General features: G+C 43.8%; 1 protein-coding gene across 4 annotated transcripts in view; it reads left to right on the top strand.

Annotated features, from left to right (window-relative positions):
* CFAP46 (cilia and flagella associated protein 46) overlaps window positions 1-25,021 on the top strand; it is a 193,175-nt gene that overhangs the window by 11,414 nt on the left and 156,740 nt on the right. For all 4 annotated transcript variants that reach the window (XM_029061715.1, XM_029061716.1, XM_029061717.1 and 1 more), the window contains exons 4-12: window positions 282-413; window positions 2,996-3,060; window positions 6,562-6,726; window positions 12,054-12,177; window positions 14,121-14,215; window positions 16,154-16,264; window positions 17,153-17,252; window positions 21,723-21,821; window positions 24,067-24,257. In XM_029061715.1, coding sequence (XP_028917548.1) covers window positions 282-413; window positions 2,996-3,060; window positions 6,562-6,726; window positions 12,054-12,177; window positions 14,121-14,215; window positions 16,154-16,264; window positions 17,153-17,252; window positions 21,723-21,821; window positions 24,067-24,257 — 1,082 coding nt within the window. The remainder of the gene's footprint in view (window positions 1-281; window positions 414-2,995; window positions 3,061-6,561; window positions 6,727-12,053; window positions 12,178-14,120; window positions 14,216-16,153; window positions 16,265-17,152; window positions 17,253-21,722; window positions 21,822-24,066; window positions 24,258-25,021) is intronic.

The raw sequence follows: 25,021 nt of genomic DNA on the forward strand, positions 1-25,021 counted from the left end.
CAGGGACTAGGTCCAACCCGATTGGCTTGTATCCACCCCAGTGCTTAGGACGGTGCCTGGCTCATAGTAACACTTAACAAAGCCACAATTATTATTATCATTATTATAGAGCTCTGCACACAGTAAGCACTCAATAAATACCACTGATTGGTTGATTGATATTGAAGAATCATCTTATACTTGGTTAGGAGTTACTACTCTTAATAATGGTGCTAATAGAAAAACCTCATTCCACTCACGTTCACTCATATTCTCTCTCTCTCTCTCCGTTTTCTACCTAGCTGGGGTATCCTGAAATAAGTGCTACCTGCCTCCAGATGTACTTCAAGGGGAATCCTCCTTCAAACCAGTTTTTAGGCAGAGCTCACTTATGCGAAGCCCAGTTACATACTCCACATTCTGCAGATAATTTGGTGAGACTAAATTGTTATCTCCCTTTTGGTGCTCTTAGCAGCAGCCTATAAGGATGCCACTGTAACAGGAATTCCCACAGTCTGATTTGGGAAACAGCCTAAATAGCTTAGGTTCTTACTAAGCACTTACTATATGTCAAACACTGTTCTGAGTGCTGGGGTTGATAAACTCATCAGGTAGAACACAGTCCCTGTCCCACATGGGCTAACAAGATTAATCTCCATTTTACAGATGAGGTACCTGAAGCACAGGGAAGATAAATTCATTCAATAGTATTTATTGAGCGCTTACTATGTGCAGAGCACTGTACTAAGCGTTTGGAATGTGCAAATCGGCAACGGATAGAGACATTCCCTGCCCTTTGAAGGGCTTACGGTCTAATCGGGGGAGACGGACAGACAAGAACAATGGCGATAAATAGAGTCGAGGGGAAGGACATCTCATTAAAACAATAGCAAATAAATAGAATCAGGGTGATGTACATCTCATTAAACAAAATAAATAGGGTGATGAAGATATAGACAGTCGAGCGGACGAGTACAGTGCCGAGGGGAGGGGACGGGAGAGGGGGAGGAGCAGAGGGAAAGGGGGGAGAAGAGGGTTTAGCTGCGGAGAGGTGAAAGTGGGGGGTAGAGGGAGTAGAGGAAAAAGGGGAGCTCAGTCTGGGGAGGCCTCTTGGAGGAGGTGAGCTTTAAATGACTTGCCCGGGGTCTCACAGCAGACAAGTGGCAGAGTTGGGATTGGAACCCAGGTCCTTCTGACTCTCAGGCCCATGGTCTATCCACTAGGCCACACTGCTTCGCATATGTTGGTTTTGTTCAGCCTTGAAGTCCATTCTCACTTCCCCCACATTTAAAGGTCCAAATGCAGCCTCCAAATGGTAGTAACTGTGTTTTGCATTCATTCATTCACTCCTATTTACTGAGCTATGATTCATGCTATTGATGCCTGTCTCCTTGTTTCATTTTGTTGTCCGTCTCCCCCTTTTAGACTGTGAACCCTTTGTTGGGTAGGGATTGTCTCTATCTGTTGCTGAACTGTACTTTCCAAGCACTTAGTATGGTAGAAGCAGCGTGGCTCAGTGGCAAGAGCCCGGGCTTGGGAGTCAGAGGTCATGGGTTCGAATCCCATCTCCGCGGGCTGTGGGCAAGTCACTTCACTTCTTTGTGCCTCAGTGACCTCATCTGTAAAATGGGGATTAAGACTGTGAACCTCACGTGGGACAACCTGATGACCCTGTATCTACCCCAGCGCTTAGAACAGTGCTCTGCACATAGTAAGCGCTTAACAAATACCAACATTATTATTACTCTGCACACAGTAAGCACTCAGTAAATATGATTGAATGAATGGAGAGCTTACTGTGTGCAGAGCACTGTACTAAGCGCTAAGGAAGGTACAATACAACAATAAACAGCGACATTCCCTGCCCACAACGAGCTCACAGTCTAGACTTGGGGAGGCCGACATCAATACAAATAAATACAATTGCAGATAGGTACATAAGTGCTTTATCTAGTGCCTTCTGGGTATTAAGCACTTGGAAAAGTTTTACATTTACAAGAAACATGTAGTTTGCCTAAGAAGGACGTAGAGTTTAGTTGGCGGACAGTGGACTGAAGCATGAGTAACACTCTGGAAGGAAGATTAGATGAATTAGAAAACCAGAGTGCAAAAGGGAGAAGAGAAATAGGTCAAATATCTTGATGGTCCAGAAGAAAAGAGAGGGAATATTGAATGGTTTGCAACTGATTGATCAATCAGTAAATCAGTGGTATTTATTGAGCACTTACTATGCATAGGGCACTGTACTAAGCACTTTTTTATGGTATTTAAGTGCGTAGCTCAGTGGAAAGAGCGCGGGCTTGGGAGTCAGAGGTCATGGGTTCGAATCCCAGCTCTGCCACTTGGCAGCTGTGTGACTGTGGGCAAGTCACTTGACTTCTCTGTGCCTCAGTTACCTCATCTGTAAAATGGGGATGGACTGTGAGCCCCACGTGGGACAACCTGATTACCCTGTATCTACCCCAGCGCTCAGAACAGTGCTCTGCACATAGTAAGTGCTTAATAAATACCAACATTAAATACCAGCATTATTACTATGTGCCCAATATTGTCCTAGGTGCCTGAGTAGATATGACCTAATCAGGTTGGACACAGTTTCTGTCCCACTAGAAGCTCAAAGTCTTCAACCCTATTTTAGGGATGAGGTAACTGAAGTCCAGAGAGGTGAAGTGACTTGCCCAAGTCACACACAGCAGAGAAGTGGCAGAACCTGGATTAGAACGCGGGTCTTTCTGACTCCCAGGCCTGTGCTCGATCACTAGGCCATGCTGCTTCTCAACACTTGGGAAAATACAATACAAAAACGTTGGTAGACCCATTCCCTGTCCACAAGGAGCTTACAGTCTAGAGGAGAAGACAGACATTAATATAAATTAATAAATGCATCATTAGCATTTGTTTTTTAAAAAAGCAAATGATAGAGGTGACTTTTTTATTCAGTTGAGGTTAAAGCATGTACCTATCTATGTAAAGCATGTAACTATGAAACTCAGTTTAATTATTTGTGCTATTTTAGGAGGAATTTGAGAAGAGTGTGATTCATTATATGAAAGCAATTAACTTTGCCAAAGAAGATTCCAGGTAAGAATTACCAATTAAGCCAAATTATTTTATCCATCAATCAGATTTATTAAGCATTTATTATTTTCAGAGCATTGCACTAAGTGCTTAGAATAGTATAATACAATGGAGTTGGTACTTTTATCTGACTGTTGTGTGACCTTGGGCAAGTCACTTAACTTCTCTGTGCCTCAGTTACCTCATCTGTAAAATGGGGATTAACTGTGAGCCTCACGTGGGACAACCTGATTACCCTGTATCTCCCCCAGCGCTTAGAATAGTGCTCTGCACACAGTAAGCGCTTAACAAATACCAACATTATTATTATTATTATTGTATTTGTTAAGCACTTACTTTGTGCTAAGCATTGTTCTAAGCACTAGGGTAGATACAAGGTAATCAGGTTGTCCCACGTGGGGTTCACAGTCTTAATCCCCATTTTACAGATGAGTTAACTGGGAGAAGTTAAGTGGCTTGCCCAAGGCCACAAAGCAGCCAAGTGGCAGAGCCGGGATTAGAACCCATGAACTTCTGACTCCCAAGCCCGTGCTCTATCCACTACATCACGCTGCTTCCACTGTGTGTCAAGCACTGTACTAAATGCTGAGGTCAATACAAGACAATTAGTATCCATATGGGGCTCACAAGTAGGAGGGAGAACACACATTTAGTTTCCGTTTTTACAGATGAGGAAACTGAGGCACAAAGAAAGTGAGTGACCTGTCCAGGCCGCAGAGCGGATAAGTGAGAGAGACAGGATTGGAACCCAGGTTCCCTCACTCCCGGGCCCATCTCTTTCCATTAGGCCGCACTAGTGGTACAACCGTTATGACTTGTCTTCTGCTGTCGAGTTGTCTCTGACCCATAGCGACTCCACGGACCCATCTCTCCCCAAATGCCCCACTCTCCATCGGCCATCTTTCTGGTAGTGGATCCATAGAGTTTTCCTGGTAAAAATCCAGAAGTGGTTTACCATTGCAGTAAACTCAATTGATTCTATTTATTGATGATTCTATTTACTGCCGTTATCTGTCCGTCTCCCCCGATTAGACCGTAAGCCCGTCAAAAGGCAGGGATTGTCTCTATCTGTTACCGATTTGTCCATTCCAAGCGCTTAGTACAGTGCTCTGCACATAGTAAGCGCTCAATAAATACTAGTGGATGAATGAATGAATGAATCAATCAACTCAAGTCTCCGCCCTCGACTCTCTCCCGTGCCGCTGCTGCCCAGCCCGGGGGAGTTTTGACTCGTAGCCAACGGCCCGCCGCTCGCTAGCCACTGCCCGAGCTAGGAATGGAATGGACGGGCCTCCGCTTTACTCTCCCTCGCGTAGGAGAGACTGGTAGAGGACTGGGAAGGCTCCAGCTGCCATCCTGAGAAGGGACAACTTTTAAAGTTGAACCAGCATTAACACTAACACTTCTACTACTGCAACCCAGAAAGGGCATCCTCTGACCCAGATTTAAAGTTACTGCTGTTCAGATTTAGTGTGGCTTAATGGAAAGAGCACAGGCTAGGGAGTCAGAGGTCATGGGTTCTGATCTGGAATTCGCCACTTGTAAGCCGTGTGACTTTGGGCAAATCACTTAATTTCTCTGTGCCTCAGTTACCTCATCTTAAAATGGGGATTAAGACTGTGAGCCCCACCTGGGACAACCTGATTACCTTGTATCTACTCTAGGGTTTAGAACAGTGCTTGGCACATAGTAACGCTTAACAAATACCATTATTATTACTATTATTATTATTTTCTACCTTCAACTATGTGCTCCCAATCCAACTCCACCTCCACCTTAGGAATGGGGTAATATCTAGAGGGTGGTCCTAGGAGTCAGGGGGCCGGAGATCTAATCCCGGTTCCGTCGTTTTTCCCGCTGTGTGACCTTGGGCTAGTCAAGTAACTTCTCTGTGCTTCAGTTTCCTCATCTGTAAAATGGGGATTCGAGAGCTGTTCTCCCTCCTAGACTCAGTCCCATAAGGCACAAGGACTGTATCTTTGCTTCAAGGCTCTCCATCACCTCACCCCTTCCTACCTCTCCTCCCTTCTCTCTTTCCACCGCCCACCCCACACTCTCCGCTCCTCCGCCGCCCACCTCCTCACCGTCCCTCGGTCTCGCCCATCCCGCTGCTGACTCCTGGGCCACGTCCTCCCGCGATCCTGGAACGCCCTCCCTCCTCACCTCCGCCAAACTAACTCTCTTCCCATCTTCAAAGCCCTACTGAGAGCTCACCTCCTCCAAGAGGCCTTCCCACACTGAGCTCCCCCCTTTTTCCCTCTGCTCCCTCTACCTCCCCTTCACCTCTCCGCAGCTAAACCTTCTTCTCCCCCCATTTCCCTCTGTTCCTCCCTCTCTCCCTTCCCCTCCCCGCAGCACTGTACTCATCTGCTCAACTGTAGATATTTTCATTACCCTATTTATTTTGTTAATGAAATGTACATCGCCTTGATTCTATTTATTTACTATTGTTTTAATGAGATGTTCATCCCCTTGATTCTATTTATTGCTGTTGTTCTTGTCCGTCCGTCTCCCCCGATTAAACCGTAAGCCCGTCAAAGGGCAGGGACTGTCTCTATCTGTTACCGATTTGTACGTTCCAAGCGCTCAGTAGAGTGCTCTGCACATAGTAAATGCTCAATAAATACTATTGAATGAATGAATGAATGTATCTGACCTAATCATTGTGTATCTACTCACCTTATCGTCTTGTTTCTACTCCAGTATTTGTACAGTGTTTGCCACCTAGTAAGTGCTTAACAATTGTGGTTATCATCATTATTATTATCATACTGTCATCATTATCATTATTAGGCTCCTCCTCTAAACTGTAAGCTCCTTTGGGGCAGGAAGCATGTCTACCAACTTTGTTAAACTGTACTCTTCCAAGCACTTAGAACAGTGCTCTGCATTCAGTAAACACTCAAGAAATACTATTGATGATTGACTAATTCATTCAATCACATTTATTGAGCATTTACTACGTATAGAGCACCATACTAAGCACTTGGGAGAGTACAATAGAACTATAAACAGATACATTCCCTGCCTACAACGAGCTTCCAGTCTAGAGGGAGAGACAGACATTAAAATAAAGAAATAAATTCCGGTTGTGTACGTAAGTGCTGTGGTGCTGGGAGTGGGGGATAATAATAATAATAATAATGTCGGTATTTGTCAAGCGCTTACTATGTGCAGAGCACTGTTCTAAGCTCTGGGGTAGATATAGGGTAATCAGGCTGTCCCACGTGAGGCTCACACTTAATCCCCATTTTACAGATGAGGTAACTGGGGCACAGAGAAGTGAAGTGACTTGCCCACAGTCACACAGCTGACAAGTGGCAGAGCCGGGAGTCGAACCCATGACCTCTGACTCCGAAGCCCAGGCTCTTTCCACTGAGCCTCGAGAGGGTGCGAGTCAGGGTGATGCAGAACCAAGTGGGAGACTGAGTGACCGATTGATTAATAATGAGACCGCTCCTTGGTGCCCAGGAGAATTCATCATTTTCCTGCTTTGTTTTGCAGGTATTACTTTTTGATCTACAATGCCTCAGTTCTCTACTGGCAGATGGTAAGGCCGTTCCTGAAGCCTGGCTCTCGTCACTTTCTGATTCCCAGCCTGTCTCAAATCGTGGCCGTTTTGAATGAAGCCACCAAGAAGGATAAGGAGTGGACAGCCGAACTTATGCTGTGAGTCGAAGCGGTGATTTTCAAAAAAAAAACCTCAAATAGACCGCTCATCCCCATTTATGCATGTCATATGCCAGTGAAGCTTAACGTTACTCAGCTATTTTTAAATTGGACCGTCATTTCAATCTCTAATTCTCCCTCACTGCTTATAAAAGTGGTTCACTGTGTTTATGCCAGTATCTCAGTCACTTTTTTTCAGGATTAAATCAATCCATCAGTAGTGTTCATAGAGCACTTACTGTGTGCAAAGCATGGGAAGCTGCATGGCTTAGTGGCTACAGCCCGGGCCTGGGAGTCAGAAGGATATGGGTTCCAATCCTGGTTCCGCCACTGATCTGCTGTGTGACCTTGGGGAAGTCGCTTCATTTCTCTTTGCCTCAGTTACCTCTTCTGTAAAATGGGGATTAAGACTAGGAGCCTCATGTGGGACAGGGACCGTGTCCGAACTTATTTGCTTGTAAGCGCTTAAGTACCCTAATTTTTGTTTGTATGTGTGTTTGAAAAAAGAAATAATCGGTGATTTGAAGATTCAGGTGGTATAAAATGGCAACGGTCAGGCCCGGCTTTGCAGAAAGAGAAACAGCTCACCATTGACATCGTTAACCAGTCTCCTCTATTTGTGGCTCTTTCTCTAGAGAAAGTATTTGGAAGTTTTAGAATTGTGTGTGCTGACCGTATAAGATTGATAGGCCACTGAGATAAAACATAAATTGAAGCTTGCACTTTATTTGTCAAAAGAAGACCTGCCTCAGTCAATTACTTAGTACACAATTCTTGTAGTATCCTATTTGGATCCTGTTTCTGTAAACGGGCAAAACAACATTTTGTACTATCTTTGATTCAGACTTCTAGGTCATGACATGAAGGGGAACTGATCTGGGGGAGGATTTTTGCCTTGAAGTCGAATTAGATTTTGTCTGAATAGGGCAGACTGTACCTGTGATTGATTATAGAGCCCAGAGCATAAGCTTTATGAAACACCTTTAATCATCCATCACATGGTCGTGTGGTTTCTCTACTTCTCTTTTTAAGCCTATGGTAGTTCCTCAGAACAGCAAATTCCTCATGTTTAAAAGATGGGGCAAATTTTTCATCAGTACCTCTTTTAATAGACAGCAGATATTTTGATCATTTATGGAAAAATGTGGGTATTTCACTGAATTTACTAAGAACCCCTCAAAAATGAGTGCCGCGCTCAAAATTGTGTTGCCAAAGGAAGGCAGTGATAAGGGAAAGCAAGCAAGCAATGAATATGCTAAGTAAAGATCACCATCTTTTCCATAACTTGGAGCATTACTTCTAAAATGGGATCCCTGGGTTAACAGATAAGAAAAGGGGACGTTTTTCTGGGTTTTGTTTTTTGTTTTTAGGTTTTTTTAATGGTATTTCTTAAGGGCTTAATAGACTGTGAGCCCCCTGTGTAACAGGGCTGTGTCCAACCCCATTTACTTGTGTCCAGCCCAGTGCTTAGTACAGTGCCTGGCACATACTAAGTGCTCTACAAATACCACAATCATTATTATTATAATTATGTGCTGAGCACTGTACTAAGCGCTAGGGGAGATACACGCAATCAGGTTGGACACAGTCCCTGTCCCACATAGGGCTCACAGTCTTCATCCCCATTTTATGGATGAGGGAACTGAGGGACAGAGAAGTGAAGTGACCTGCCCAGGTCACACGGCAGACAATGGGCAGAGGTGAGATTAGAATCCTGGTCCTTCTGATTTCCTTGCGACTTCTCAAAGTTTTAAGGGAAAATAAATATACTTTGAATAAATAAAAACAGGGCTAACTTAAAAGTACTTGCACTTCTGCTTTCTGAATTTTCTAGAAAATGATGGTAATCACTCTTCACGTGGTATTGTGTCACCAGAAATAATATTCTTTACTCATTCAGTTTGGGAATTGGACTTTTGCCTTTCTGTCAGGAGGATTTTACTAGAAGGATTTTCATTCTGATTTGGTTTTTATAACTTTGAATCCTGCAACTTCCCAGGCATATGCAATGAAGTGGAGATATTTTTAACAAGTGAAGCTGCAGTGGTGTAATGGCTACAGCTTGGGCCTGGGAGTCAGAAGGTCATGGGTTCTAATCCCAGCTCTGCCACTTGTCTTCTTTATGGCCTTGGGCAAGTCACTTCACTTCTCTGTTACCTCTTCTGCAAATGGGGGTTAAGGCTGTGAGCCCCATGTGGGACAGGGACTGAGTCCAACCTGATTACTTTGTATCTACCCCAATACTTAGAAAAGTGCCTGGCACATAATAATAATAATGATCATATTGGTTAAGCACTTACTATGTGCCAAGCACTGTTCTAAGCACTGGGGTAGATATGAGGTAATCAGGCTACCCACGTGGGACTCACAGTCTTAATCCCCATTTTACGGTTGAGGTAACTGAGGCCCAGAGAAGTGAAGTGACTAGCCCAAAGTCACACAGTAGTAGAGCCGGGATTAGAACCCATGACCTCTGACTCCCAAGCCTGAGCTCTTTCCACGAAGCCACACTAGTAAGTGCTTAACAAAGCAGTGCTTGGCACATAGTTAGCGCTTAACAAATACCATCACTATTAAATACCATTAAAAAAACATCATCCAACAGCCAGCATTCCCGGGTCCCCCACACACAGACCCTTGTCTGTCCGGCAAGTACCCTCTCTTCTGACTGACCCATTTAGACTGTGAGCTCACTGTGGGTCATTTGTTCATTCAATCAATTGTATCTATTGAATACGATAATAGATACGCTCAATAAATATGATTGAATGACTGAACGAATGACCCCAAGATCAAGACACCTAAGACCCCAGACCCCAGTGCACTAGGGTGAGAGTGAGAGAGCCAGCACGACCCCTGTAGAGAAAACTACCCTCGCAAGCGCTTAGTACAGTGCTCTGCCCGTAGTAAGTGCTCAATAAATACCAGTGATTGTTCGATCGATTGATTAAAGACTGAAAAACCCAGTGGCCCAGAATCCCAGAGACCTGGAAGCCCCCAGCCCAAACACCTCTTGCCCACACTCAGGATCAGACGTTTTTCCCCACGTTCTCGTGAGTGTCACCCCAAGGCTTCCCCAGTGTTGGTCAGTTCCTTCTCTAACCACACTGTCCACTCCGCAGGGTCACTGTGCCCTGTCAGGTGGCATGTACTTGGCGTGTACTTGACCATCCACATCAGTCTCCTCTCCCTATGTCAAAATTGTCCTGTGTGTCTTTGGAAAAGCAGCATGGCCTAGTGGATAGAGCACAGGTTCTAATCTTGGCTCTGCCACTCGTCTGCTATGTGACCTTGGGCAAGTCGCTTCATTTTTTTTGTGCCTCATGAATCGGAGCCCCATGAGGGACAAGGACCGTGTCCAATCTGATTAGTTTGTATATCTACCCCATTGCCTAGTACAGTCTGGTACATACCTATACTTCACTCTGCTGCCCGGATTATCTTTCTACAGAAATGCTCTGGGTATGTCACCCCCCTCCTCAAAAATCTCCAGAGGTTGCCTATCAACCTCTCTATCAAGGAAAAACTCCTCACTATTGGCTTCAAAGCTGTCCATCCCCGTGCCCCCTCCTACCTCGCCTCCCTTCTCTCCTCCAACAGCCCAGCATGCCCCTCTGGTGCCGCTAACCTTCTCGCTGGGCCTCGTTCTCGCCTGTTCTGCCGTCGACCCCTGGCCCGTGACCTACCTCTGGCCTGGAATGCCCTCCTTCCTCACATCTGCCAAACTAGCACACTTTCCCCCTTAAAAGCCCTACTGAGAGCTCACTTCCTCCAGGAGGCCTTCCCAGACTGAGCCCCCTTTTCCTCTGCTCCTCCTCCCCTCTCCACCGCCCCTACTCCCTCCCTCTGCTCTACCTTCCTCCCCTCCCCGCAGCACTTGTGTATATATGTACATATTTATTATTCTATTGATTTCATTAATGATGTGTATCAATCTATAATTATATTGATGCTATTGCTGCCTGTTTACTTGTTTTGTTGTCTGTCCCCCCCTCTAGACTGTGAGCCCCTTATTGGGTAGGAATTGTCTCTCTTTGTTGCTGAACTGTACTTTCCCAGCGCTTAGTATGGTGCTCTACACACAGTAAGCGCTCAATAGATAGGATTGACTGCATTTAACGAACACCATAAGAACAAAGAATTTGGCAGCAAGAATGAGGAGAACGAGGTACAATGAATAGGTTAGTTTAAGAGAAATGAAGCATCTAAATTTATGAGCTGGAGTAGATTGGGAGAGTAGTGCAAGTGAATAATAGTGATGGTATTTGTTCAGCGCTTACTGCATATGAAATACTTTTCTAAGTGGTGGGGTTAGATGATAATAATAATAATAATAATGTTGGTATTTGTTAAGCGCTTACTATGTGCCGAGCACTGTTCTAAGCGCTGGGGTAGACACAGGGGAATCAGGTTGTCCCACGTGGGGCTCACAGTCTTCATCCCCATTTTACAGATGAGGTAACTGAGGCACCGAGAAGTTAAGTGACCTGCCCAAAGTCACACAGCTGACAAGTGGCCGAGCCGGGATTCGAACCCATGACCTCTGACTCCAAAGCCCGGGCTCTTTCCACTGAGCCACACTGCTTCTCTATAGATACCAGGTGGTCAGGTTTCACATAGTCCTTGTCCCACGTGGGGCTCGCAGTCTTGATCCCCATTTTATAGATGAGGCAAAGAGAAGTTAAGTGACTTACCCAAGGTTACCCAGCAGACTTTATATCAATGTCTGTTTATTTGTATCGATGTCTGCCTCCCCCACTCTAGACTGTGAGCTCATGTGGGCAGAATCATTATTCCTTATTGCTCTATTGTACTTTCCCAAGAGCTTAGTACAGTGTTTTGCACACAGTAAGTGCTTAATAAATAGATTGAACCAGTGAAGTGGCAGAGCTGAGATTAGACCCCACGTCCTTCGATTCACAGGCCTGTGCTCTTGCCGTTAGGCCATGCTGCTTCTCTAAAGTGAAGTCGGAGGGAGAGCTGATTGAGTGCATTAAAGGCAGTGGTCAGGATTTGCTGCTTGGAAGTTAGGGAAGTTTGAGAAGACAGGTGAGACGTGCGTAGACCTTAATGGAGAAAATATGAAGTTCCTCTATTTTTAAGTTTTATTTTCTGCTGTTCTTCCCTAGTCTGGCGCAATTTAGTGTTTATTTTGCTGATGTTTCAGGAAATAGAAATATTTGAAGCTCAGCACTCCATGCATGTTAAGAAAAGTTATTTTTAAAATTGTGTGTTTTTAAAATTGTGTGTTGAATGCTGATTTAGAGGCCTGAATGAGGCTTCATAAAATATTCAAGGTTTAATATGTGATATTCTTTCATTTACAGAGAACTACTGGAATGTTTTCTCGATGCTAGAAAAACAGCAGAAGCCGCTGAATTTTCCTCCACTGCAGCAGCATATATTAAAGTTAATGTGCCACATAAATATCCACAACTATTTTCTATTATGGTAAATTGAAAAGTTTTACGAACCCATTTGGAACGTTTGGGGATTAATATAGACGACTAATTGTAAGACTGGAGATGAAGAAGCATAGCTGGATATAGTAAGATCAAATTTAAGAAGGGCTAATCTATATTTGATGTCAAAAATCTTTCTTCAAATGAAATCTGTGTAATATTAGAAGATCCTGAAAGTAAATGATGGCAACTGGATTTGTTGGGATATTTAAAAAGGGATCGGAACTCGTTAACAGATTAGAAGAATCCTGTCTTGAGGGGAAATCACATATGGGGGTGCGGGGGGTATGTGTGTGTGTTTGTGTATGTGTGTTTGCACATGTACACACACACAAACACACACCTGGGTAGTTTTCCACTTTTCAAAGCTCTGCTGGAGAAGATTACTTCCTCAAACATCAAGGCTAAGATCATGCATCTCCACATTTCAACCGTTTTTCTCCATCTTATAAGATGGTAAACTCATTAATTCATTCAATCCTATTTATTAAGTGCTCACTGGGTGCAGAGCACTGTACTAAGTGCTTGGTAGAGTCCAATAGAACAAGAAACAGACACATTCCCTGCCCACAAGGAGCTTACAGTCTAGGGACTCTTCGTGGGCAGGGAACGTGTCCGCCAACTCTTTTGTATCGTACTCTCGCCAGCACTTAGTACGGGGCTCTGCATAGGGTAAACATTCAATCAATACCATTCACTAACTAATTATCAGGGCAGTCTCCTCAGTAGGGAAAGTTCAATTCAGAATGCTTAATGAGTGTTCTCGCCATCTGTTTGGGATTCCATCTTTGCCTGGCCTGAGGGTGACTTTCTCTTAGTTTGGGAGGTGGAAAAGGATGTTGGTGATTATGAAGTGAAGTCTAGTACGGTGGTTGGTGGGTGATAAGGGGACTGCTTGTTTTATCCGATAGTTGCATTGGACTCACCTTGTGGTTCTGATCAACAAATTGGACCCAGCCCCTGTCCCACATGGAGCTCAAAGTCTTAATCCCCATTTTATTGAGGCCCAGAGGCCCAGAGAAGTGAAGCGATTTGCCCAAGGTCACACAACAGACAAGTGGCAGAGCCAGGAACTCAGGTTCTTCTGACTCCCAGACCCATGCTTCTTAGTACAGTGTGCTCTGCACATGGTAAGGATTCAATAAATAATGAGAATAATAATAATATACGTATGATATTTGTTACATGCTTACTATGTGCCAGGCACTGTACTAAGCGCTGGGGTGGATACAAGCAAATCGGGTTGGACCTAGTCCCTGACCTACGTGGGGCTCACATTCTCAATCCCCATTTTACAGATGAGGTAACAGAGGCCCAGTGAAGTGACTTGCCCAAGGTCATACAGGAAGCAAGTGGCGGAGTTGGAATTAGAACCTGTGACCTTCTGACTCCCAGGCACTGGTTCTCTCCACTAGGCTGGGTTGCTGATTGTTTGATTGATAGCATAGATGGGAGGGCGGATAAGGTGGGGAAAGGACAGTTTAGTAAGACAAGACTTCATGGAGGAGAATGTTTTACTAATTCATTCAATTCGATCATATTTATTGAGCACTTACTGTGGGCAGAGCAGTGTACTAAGTGCTTGGGAAAGTACAACACAACAATAAACAGTGACATTCCCTGCCCACAACAACCTAACCATCTAGAGAAGGGGCGACAGACATCAATACAAATAAATATTGTTTTTCCTGTTTCTATTTCATTCTGTTACTTCCAGTTCTCCATTTCCTTGCCAGTCTCCTGCTGTCTGTGTAGTGTGCACAGTGTTTCTACCAGTAAGATGAGAAGGTCTACAGAGAAATATGTATTGATAGCCAGCTCTCTAGAAAAACAAATGAGGGGGAAATGTCCTAAATTCAAATCCAACAATGGGTGGCAAAAACAGATTTTAGGTTTAATGTTGAATAATTTTCCTATTTTGTTTTTTCCAAGGTGCATCACAAACTAATGGATGATTCCCAAATGGAAACAGAAATGCAGGAGTCAGTCAATCTATCGGTTATTTATAACATACAGGCATTAAAATCGTGAGTGCCATCTCAATGTTCCCTAAGAATTTCTACCTCAGAAAATGGAAAGACAAATATTCCTGGGATAGCAATAATGAACTGGAAAGGGAGGGAATTAGCCATGTGGTTCCTCAAGGAGCAGGTGCTGCTATTTCACCGAAGACAATAACTAACTTTAATTTCTGAATTTGCTATTTATCAGTGGTGTTTATTGAGCTCTATTGTGTGCAGAGCATTGTACTAAGTGCTTCTGAGAGTGCAATAAAATCGAGTAGATAGACACAATCCCCTTGTGGAGCTTATAGCCAAGCAGTAGAAGCTTTTTAAGAAAAATGGTAATCGTTAAGTGCTTATTATGTGCTAAGCACTGTACTAAGCACTGGAATCAAAACAAGCTAACCAGGTTGGACACAGTCCATGTCCCAGATGGGGCTCAAAGTTTTAATCCCCATTTTACAATAAGGTAACTGCGGCACAGTGAATTGACTTGCCCAAGGTCAAACAGCAGACAAGAGGCAGAGATGGGATTAGAGCACAGAATCAAGTCCTCTGACTCCCAGGCCTTTGATTTAACCTCTAGCCCATGCTTATTTCTATCAAAAATCACCCACTGCAAGATAAACATAATTGAATACCTTTCCTGACACAAATACAAAACAATTTACATCAAATTATTAATATTACTATTATTATTAATAATAGTTGTATTTTTTTGAGTTTACTATGTGCCAGGCAATGTACTAAGCACTGGGGTGGATGCAAGTAAATTGATTTGGACACCATCCCTGTCCCATGTAGGGCTCACAATCTTAATCCCCATTTTACAAATGAGATAACTGAGGAACAGAGAAGTTAAGTGATTTTTTTCCCAAGGTCGCACGGCAGACAAGTGGTGGACCTGGAATTAGAACCCAGGTCCTTCTGACTCCCAGGACTGCATTCTATCCACTAGACCACGACCGCTTTAAGGGCTGCATTTAGGGGTGACTATCTGGCCCCCTCTGCACCCCAGCACAAGAAGGCAGGGAAGCAGGAAAGGCTCTGAAGTTGAAAGGGCCAGAGCACCACTGTCCACAGCAAAATGAGAATTCACCAATCAAAGTTATTTCTTTTGAAACAGAAATTCCTCACTATTGGCTTCAAAGCTGTCCATCACCTTGCCCGTTCCTTCCTCACCTCCCTTCTCTCCTTCTCCATCCCAGCCCGCACACTCCGCTCCTCTGCCTCCACTCACCTCCTCACCACGCCTCGTTCTCGCCCGTCCCCCGTCGACCCCCGGCCCACGTCCTCCCGCGGTCCCGGAAGGCCCTCCCTCCTCACCTCCGCCAAACTAACTCTCTTCCCCCCTTCAAAGCCCTACTGAGAGCTCACCTCCTTCAGGAGACATTCCCAGACTGAGTCCCCCTCTCCCTCTTCTTCCTCTCCTTTCTGCGTCGCCCTGACTTGCTCCCTTTTTTTCATCTCCCCTCCCAGTGCCATAGCACTAATGTCCATATCTGTCATCTATTTCTATTAAAATCTGTCTCCCCCTCTAGACTGTAAGCTCATTGTGGACAGGAAATGTGTCCCTTCATTGTTCTATTTTACGCTCCCAAGCACTTAGTACAGTGCTCTGCACACAGTAAGCACTCAACGAATAAGGTTGAATGAGTGAAAGAACTAAGTGGTTGAGAGATTACAGGTGAAGTCTGCAGCCTCTAGTTTTTCACGATCTGCTATTTGGGTCTGTTCCTTGAAGTTCACTTGCCCTTCTGCCTGATTCCATTTCCTGACATTCCCCTCAATTTATTTCAATCCCTAGCCTTACCTGCCACTCTTTATTTGAACAGATCATTTTTTTCCTCATGGACAAAGAGTATTATTTCAGCTTGCAATTTCAGGGGATATTTTTTCAGAAAAATTTGCAACCACAATCCACCCTGACCCCTAATCATCCCAGCCTTAAAATCATTCCAGGAAATTGGGTGGAAAAGAGATGCCCCAGGAAGCGGACACATACCTGCAGAATGCCTACAAACTTTTAAAGCAATATGACCATCAGTCTGTAACTTCAATCGGAGATGAAAGGTGAGTTTTGTTTTACCTTTCAGAAGACTGTGATTTCGGCCTTTAAATTGTTGGTTAATTTGGTGAAAGATATTAAGATGCTAATTATATTCTAAAATGGAACTTTTTTTCTTAAAGTACTAGATTTTGTTTGGTGTAAAAAAAAAAAGCATCTCACTGCCCTGAATATTTTATCATCAGCGTCCTTTTCGATACATGGCCTCGTGGATAGAGCACGGGCCTGAGAGTCAGAAGGTCATGGGTTCTAATTCCAGCTCTGCCATTTGTCTGCTGCGCATCCTTGGGCAAGTCACTTCACTTCTCTGGGCCTCAGTTACCTCATCTGTAAAATGGGATTGAGACTGTGATCCCCAAGTGGGACAGGGACTGAACCCAACCTGATTTGCTTGTATCCACTCCAGTGCTTAGTACAGTGCCTGGCACATAGTAAATGCTTAATATATATCATCATCATCATCAGCATTGTTATCGTGATTATTATTAATTATATATATTTATTTTATTATAATTATTATAATCATGATAATAATAAAAGATGATGGAGATCATCACTGACTGTCTTTAACTGGTATTGAAAGGTATCCTCTGTCCTTTTCATTTCTTACTGATGTTCTATAATGAATTGATTTTCTTCTCCGTGTGGAGTTGGGATTCCCCTGTGAATCATATTTAATATAACTGTGATATTTGTTAAACGCTTACTATGTGCCGGGCACTGTACTAAGTGTACAGTAATTATGCACGTATCCCGACTTTTGAGTCATTCAAAATGAACTGCTCATTTCTGTCTCAATACTTTAAATATACTCAGTAAAAATGGTCACAAATATACCGACTCCTATTTCAAGGCACACCTTTACTAATGTACAATTTTTTTCATAATTTCAGAATGCCTTTGCTTTTAGAATTGGCTCGCCTTTCTTTGACGATGAAATCCATTGAACTTTCATACGATTGTATATGTGATCTGAAGGAATTTAAAAATGATGTAAGTATGTTCAGTGTATTTGCATATTGCTAAACACATATTTGTTCTATTGTTAATATTGGCTCAATGGAAAGAGCCTGGGCTTCGGAGTCAGAGTTCATGAGTTCGACTCCCAACTCTGCCACTTGTCAGCTGTGTGACCGTGGGCAAGTCACTTCACTTCTCTGTGCCTCAGTGACCTCATCTGTAAAATGGGGTTAAACTGTGAACCTCACAAGGGACAACCTGATGACCCTGTACCTACCCCAGTGCTTAGAACAGTGCTCTGCACATAGTAAGCGCTTAACAAATACCAACATTATTATTTCAAACAGTTGTCTAAGAAAAAGATGATAAATTCCTCCTTGCTGTGGGCAGGAACCTATCTATCAACTCTGTTGTACATTCCCAAGCGTTTGGTACAGTGTTCTGCTCACCATAAACTCTTAATAGATATGAATTATTGATTGATTAACTGAACTTCAATGACCACAAATATAAAGTACCAAAAGATTAATTTGAAACAAATGAAACTTTATTATCATTCAACTGTTTATAAACTAATAAATGGACTTCTCCCAGGTTAAAATATATACTATGCTTCCTCTTGTTTGAAAACTCTATGATTCAAACTTTCTGAGAATGTGAAATCCGAGAGGGTGGTTCTTTATACAATATAAAAACATTGTTTAGAAATCTTCCTCGTTATTAGACTGTGAGCCCATGTGGAACAGGGATTTAGTCTGACCTAATAAGCGTGTACCTATCCCTGCACTTAGAACAGTGTTTGACATATAGCACACATTTAATAAATACTGTTAAAAAAAAAAAAAAGCATTTCAATGATGGTCTTGCTAAGAGTCAGTCACTCAGTCGTATTTACTGAGCGTTTACTGTGTGCAAAAAACTGTACTAAGTGCTTGGGAGAGTACAATACAACAATAAACAGACATGTTCCCTACCCACAATGAGTTTACAGTCTAGAGGACAAAGGCCTGGGAGCCTGCAGGCCTGGAGTCTCATCCCGGCTCTGCCGCTTTTCCGCTCTGTGACCTTGGGCAAGTCACTTACCTTCTCTGTATCTCAGTTAACTCATCTATAAAATGGGGTTACTCCCTCCTCCCTTCCTCTTATACGATGAGCCCAGTATGGAACAGGGACTGTGTCCTTGCTGATTAACTTTTATCTATCCTGGCGTTTAGAACATTGCTTGACACATAGTAAGTGCTTAACAAATACCATTATTATTACTGGAATTCATTCATTCAAAAGATTGTGAGCCCCCAAATGGAACTACCTGATAACCTTGCATCTATCCCATTGTTTAGAACGGTGCTTGGCACATAGTAAGCGCTTAACAAATACCATTATCATCATCATTATTATTATTATTTTTGAGTGCTTACTGTTGCAAAACTCCATACCAAGCATTTGGGAGAGTACAATACCAAAAAAAAAAAACCCAGACACATTCCCTGCCCACAATGAATTATTATTATTATTAATTACCAAATGATAAAAAGTGTAGGAAAATATTCTAGCTCTATTCTTTTATTTCACTACTTTCTCACCCCATTTTCTTTCCTCCATTTTTGTGAAATGTGAACAGAGAATGCTCCGATGAATCCATTAGTGACCATGACAGCATGTGTATTGACACCATTAAAGGCACTCAGACAGGGAGAAGGGAGATAGGTTGTTAACGTGAAGCGTGAGGGTGACAAAGGAGCATAGTTTCTGTTTGGGGAGAGTTGGCCAGGAGGAAAGACAGAGAGAAAGGAGAGGGAGAGATTGAAGAAAGCAAAAGGAGAGGTGGTCAGGAGCAAGGACTTTTGAAGAAATGAGAGAAAATGGGTTCCTCAGGACAGCAAGAAAGATGAGTGTTCAAAGATAGGTCGTATATCTCCTCTTGAGAAATATGGTTACCAATAATGAAAACAAGAAATAGTGATAATAATCATGGTATTGTTTTTAGCACTTTCTACAAGCCAAGCACTGTACTAAGTGCTGGAATAACTGGGGCAGACCCAGTTCCTCTACCACATGGGATTCACATACTCCAAATGAAGTAGGAGGGAGAACAAGGAATCCCCATTTTGCAGATGACATAACTGAGACACAGAGAAATTGAGTGACCTGTCCAAGATCTCCCAGTGGGTTAGAACCCAGGTCCTTCTGACCCCCAGACCTGTGGTCTTTCCACTAGGCCACACTGAGAAGGAGAGGAAGATGTCGTCAGGAGGAGGAGGATATCATCCCTGTCACATGCCTTCGACCCTAGGTTGCCTCAAGGTGCCCGGAAGCCGGTGCTAGGTAGAGAATGCTCTACCGCCAGCATGCTCGAGCGTCGGCTATCGATACAGTTGCCTCGGCCGTCAATTAGATATAAGTGGTATTTGTTAACCCCATACCATGCACTGACCACCATACGTACTCTGGGATAGATACAATGCAATCATATGAGACACAGTCTCTGCCCCATGTGGGGCTCTCGGGATAAGTCGATCAGTCAGTAAAACATGTTTAATAAGCGCTTATTGTGTGCAGAGCACTGTACTAAGATCTTGGGAGAGGATAATACAACAATAAACTGACACATTCCCTGCCCACAGTGAACTTATAGTCTAGAGGGGGAGAGAGATATTAATAGGAATAAATCAATGGCAGGTATAAACTTAAGTATGGTGGGGCTGGGCGGGGCGGGGATGAATAAAGGGAGCAAGTCAAGGAGAAGCAGAAGGGAGTAGGAGAAGGAGGAAGGAAAACAAGAATTGAATTCTCACTTTATAGATCAGAGAGAGAGTGAGGTATGTAAGGCACAGTCTCAACACAAAGATGTCCTGACTTCAAGTACTCAGCTCAGTGTTCACAAACCCTAACCGTCAAGCCGTCTAACAGTGGTATTTACTAAGCACTTTCTGTGTGCAGAGCGCTCTACTAAGCACTTGGAAAAGTACAGCACAAAAGAGTTGGCAGAAACGTTCCCTGTCCACGGTGAGCTTGCAGTCTGAAGGGGAGACAGACACTAATAGAAATGAATGATTGGTAATATGTAATTTCTAATATATAATTTCCATCATGCTAAATTATGTCAAAGTGCTAGTAGCAAATGTCCCTCTAATTCTCTGGCTGTGGGATCAAATAACAGTTGAGGTATTAATAATAATGTTGGTATATATTAAGCGCTTACTATGTGCAGAGCACTGTTCTAAGCACTGGGGTATACAGGGTAATTAGGTTGTCCCACATGAGGCTCACAGTCTTCATCCCCATTTTACAGAAGATGTCACTGAGGCCCAGAGAAGTGAAGTGACTTGCCCACAGTCACACATGAGGCTCACAGTCTTCATCCCCATTTTACAGAAGATGTCACTGAGGCCCAGAGAAGTGAAGTGACTTGCCCACAGTCACACAGTTGACAAGTGGCAGAGCTGGGATTCGAACCCATGACCTCTGACCCCCAATCCCTTGCTCTTTCCACTGAGCCACGCTGCTCTGATGGAGTCCAGAGAACTTTTTTCGACCACAATTTAATCGTATTTATTGAGCATTTAAACCGTGTGCCCGGCTCTGTAGTGAGGGCTTGGAAGAAGGCAGTGGAATAGAGTTGGTAGAAACGTTCCCTGCCCACAGTGAGCTTTCAGTCTAGCTTTCAGTCTGCTTATTGTATTGTAATAATAATAATAATGTTGGTATTTGTTAAGCGCTTACTATGTGCTGAGCACTGTTCTAAGCGCTGGGGGAGATACAGGGTAATCAGGTTGTCCCACGTGAGGCTCACAGTCTTCATCCCCATTTTACAGATGAGGGGACTGAGGTACAGAGAAGTTAAGTGACTTGCCCAAAGGCACACAGCTGATACTCTCCCAGGCACTTAGTACAGTACACTGCACACAGTAAGCACTCAATAAATATGATTGAATGAACGAATAAATTACAGATAGGTACATAAGTGTTGTGAGAGGGAGGGAGGAATGAATAAAGGGTTGCAAGACAAAGACAAACCACCATTAGATTTGTCTCAGTCAGATGTAATGTCCATAGTGTTTCCGCGTGGCACTGTGTTAAATCAAATTCTCCCCTCTACTTGAAGAATGGTGTGTATAATGTAGACTTTTCAAGATGCTCTATTGAAAAAGGGTCTTGAAGAAATTAACACATGGAAATAATAATAATAATAATAATGGTACTTGTTAAGCACTCGCTAAATGCCAAGTGCTGTTCTAAGCACTGGGTCACATGCAAGGTAATCAGGTTGTTCCACGTGGAGCTCACTGTCTTCATCCCCATCTTACAGACTAGGTAACTGAAGCACAGAGCAGTGAAGTGGCTTGCCCGAGGTCATTCAGCAGACAAGTGACGGAGCCAGAATTAGAATCCACGTCCTCTGACTCCCAAGCCCGGGCTCTTGCCACTAAGCCACACCGCTTCGCTAATGGTGATTTTCATTCGAGAATTCTACGTCGATTGACGTATCGTTTTGTTTTTTAGGATCCTGGAAGACAGATTGAAATCGAATGCCTGGAATATGAGTTTCAAGTTTTGAAACTGGGTAATAAAATGAAAACATATGCCCGGAGTGCTGTTGAGGTAAATTTTAAAATAAAAGTTAGGGGTGAAAGGAAACCAAGAATAGAGAGAGCGAAAGCTCCTTGTGGGCGGGGAACGTGTCTGCCATCTCTTTTGGTTTTGTGGTATTTGATAAGCACTTACTGTGTACCAAGTACTGTTTTAAGCACGGGGGTAGTTACAAGTGAATCAGACACAGCCCCTGTCCTTCATAATAATAATGTTGGTGATGATGATATTTGTTAAGTGCCTACTATGTGCCAAGCACTGCTGTAAGGGCTGGAGTAGATACAAGACAATCAGGTCATCCCACGGGAGGCTTACAGTCTTAATCCCCATTTTACAGAGGAGGTACCTGAGGCACAGGGAAGTTAACTGGCTTGCCCAAGTTCATCCCGCAGACAAGTGGCAGAGCTGAGATTAGAACCCACATCCTCTGACCCCCAAGACTGTTCTCTTGCCACTAAGCCAAACTGGGACTCACATTCTAAATCAGAGGGAGAACAGGGATTGAATCCCCATTTTGGAGTTAAGGAAAATGAGTCACAGAGAAGTGACGTGACTTGCCCAATATCACACAGCGGGTAAGTGGCAGGGCCAAGATTAGAACTCAGGTCCTCTATCTCCCAAGCCCTGGCCTTATCCACTAGACCATGCGACTTCCCCAGTGTATGTGGGTTTGTACGGTACTGTACCAAGTGCTTAGTGCAGTTTTCCGTACATAGTAAAAGCTTGATAAATTCCATTGATTGGTTCTGGCATCGGTTAGTCGATAGAGCATGGGCCTGGGAGTCAGCGGGTCATGGGTTCTAATCCTGACTCTGCCACTTATCTGCTGTGGGACCTTGGGTAAGTCACTTCACTTCTCTTTGCCTCAGTTACCTCAACTGTGAAATGGGGATTCATACTGTAAGCCCTGCGTGGGACAGATACTGTATCCAACAAGATTTGCTTGTCTCCACCCAGCGCTTAGTACAGTGCCCGACACACAGTAAGCACTCAACAAATACCATAATTATGATGATGATGATGATGATGATAATGATTCTACTCACTGTACCTCGATCTCCTCTATCTCGCTGCCAACCTCTCGTCCACGTCTTGACCCTGCCCTGGAATGCCCTCCCTCCCCATATCCAACAGACCATCACTCTCCCCCACCTTCGAAGCGTTAATAAAATTATTTCTCCAAAGAGACCTTCCCCCAACTAAGCCCTCCTTTTATCTTCTCACCCTCTCATCTATGTCACCCTTGTAGTTGGATTTACTCCCTTTATTCACCCCTCCCTCAGCCCCATGGCACTTATTTATATATCCATAATTTATCTATATTAATATCTGTTTCCACCTCTAGACTGTAATCTCGTTGTGGGCAGGGAATGTGGCGACTCTGTTAGAGGGTTATGTTGTACTCTCCCAAGCACATAGTACAGTGCTCAGCACACAGTAAGTGCTCAATAAATAAGATTGATGGATTGGTTGGTATTTGGTAAGTATTTAATATGTGCTAAGCACTGGGGTAAATATAAGATAACCAGACAAGACACAGTCACTTTTCTACATGGGACCTGTGATCTAAGAGGGATCGAGAAGCAGTGTGGCTTAATGGATAGAGTCCGTCAGTCAGTCAAATCATATTTACTGAGTTCTTACTGTGTGCCGAGCCCTGCATTAAGCACTTGGGAGAGTACGGTAGAACGATAAAACAGACACATTCCCTCTCCACAATGAGTTTATAATCTAGAGGGGCAGGCAGACAAAAATATTAATAAATAAAATGACAGCTATGGACATAATTGCTGAGGGGCTGGGGTGGGGGATGAATTAAGGGATGAATTAAAGGTGACACAGGAGGGAGTGGGAGAAGAGGAAAGGAGGGCTTAGTCTGGGAAGGCCTCTTGGAGGAGGTGGGCCTTCAAGAAGGCTTTGAATGTGGCGACTGTGATTAACTGTTGGATATGAAGAGGGAGGACGTTCCAGGCCAGAAGCAGGAAGTGGGCGAGAGGTGGGAGGTGAGACAGACGAGATGGAGGTACAGTGTGTCGGTAAGCACTGGAGGAGCGAAGTGTGCGGGCTGGGTTGTAAAAGGAGGGTAACGAGGTGAGATAGGATAGGAGATAGGAGGTGGTCGACTGCTTTGAAGCCGACGGTGAGGAGTTTGTGCGACGCCACAATCATCATTATTATTTGACGGCAGTAATTTAGGATCTCATGACTTGCATAAGTATTTCTACATCCGTATGGGGCCATACTTTCCTTTTTCCAGACCCTGTTGAACGTGATAAAGAGTCTGGATGTAGTCCTGCCGCGGGCGATCCGAATGGGAGACCCCAACCTCATCCAAGTGGTGTGTGCCACTCAGTGGAATCTCTGCCTGCCTCTATTACAGCATAATTTGCGTTGCAATTTGCGCAAGTCGCTAACGAACATTGCCGAGATCCTCGAAAAGATCGACAGGTGAGCTGCCCTCTTCTCCTCCCTCTGAGTTTGTTTGCTTTGAAATATGTATTGTATGTATACAATGATATAGGATGAGAAGCAGTGTGGCGTGGTGGATAGAGTAGAAGGGAGTCAGAAGGACTTGGGTTCTAATTCTGGCTTTACCACGTCTGATGTGTGACCTTGGGCAAGTCAGTTTCCTCGTCTGTAAAATGGGGGTTAAGAGTGTGAGTCCTATGTGGGACAGGGACCGTGTCCAATTTGATTAACTTGTATCCAGCCCAGTGCTTAGAATAGTGCTTGGCACATAGTAAGTGCTTAACAAGCGCCGTGATTATCATTATGCGCCGTGATTATCATTATTATTCTCCAGGGAACTTAAGCTGTTTTAGCAATATCGAACACAATCATCCAGCCAGCCCCTGAAACCTTGTGAAACATACTGGACTTCGTTGCTTTCACCTGAATCAGTCAATTATATTTACTGAAGGCCTATTGCGAGTAGGACACTGTACTGAGCACTAAGGGGACTATACCCTGAACACTGGCCAACTTGTGTCTTTAAATCCCCGACCAGAGGCAAAAATATAATAATAATGATTGTGATATTTGTTAAGCGCTTACTATGTGCCAGTCACTGTCCTAAATGCTGGGGTAGATACAAGATAATCAGGTTGGACATAATCAATGTCCTATAATAGGGTTCACAGTCTTAATCTTAATCTTTGAGAAGCAGGGTGGCTTAAAGGAAAGAGTCTCGGCTTGGGAGTCAGAGAACCTGG

This window comes from Ornithorhynchus anatinus, chromosome 3, assembly GCF_004115215.2.
Source record: "Ornithorhynchus anatinus isolate Pmale09 chromosome 3, mOrnAna1.pri.v4, whole genome shotgun sequence".
NCBI classification, from domain to species: domain Eukaryota; kingdom Metazoa; phylum Chordata; class Mammalia; order Monotremata; family Ornithorhynchidae; genus Ornithorhynchus; species Ornithorhynchus anatinus.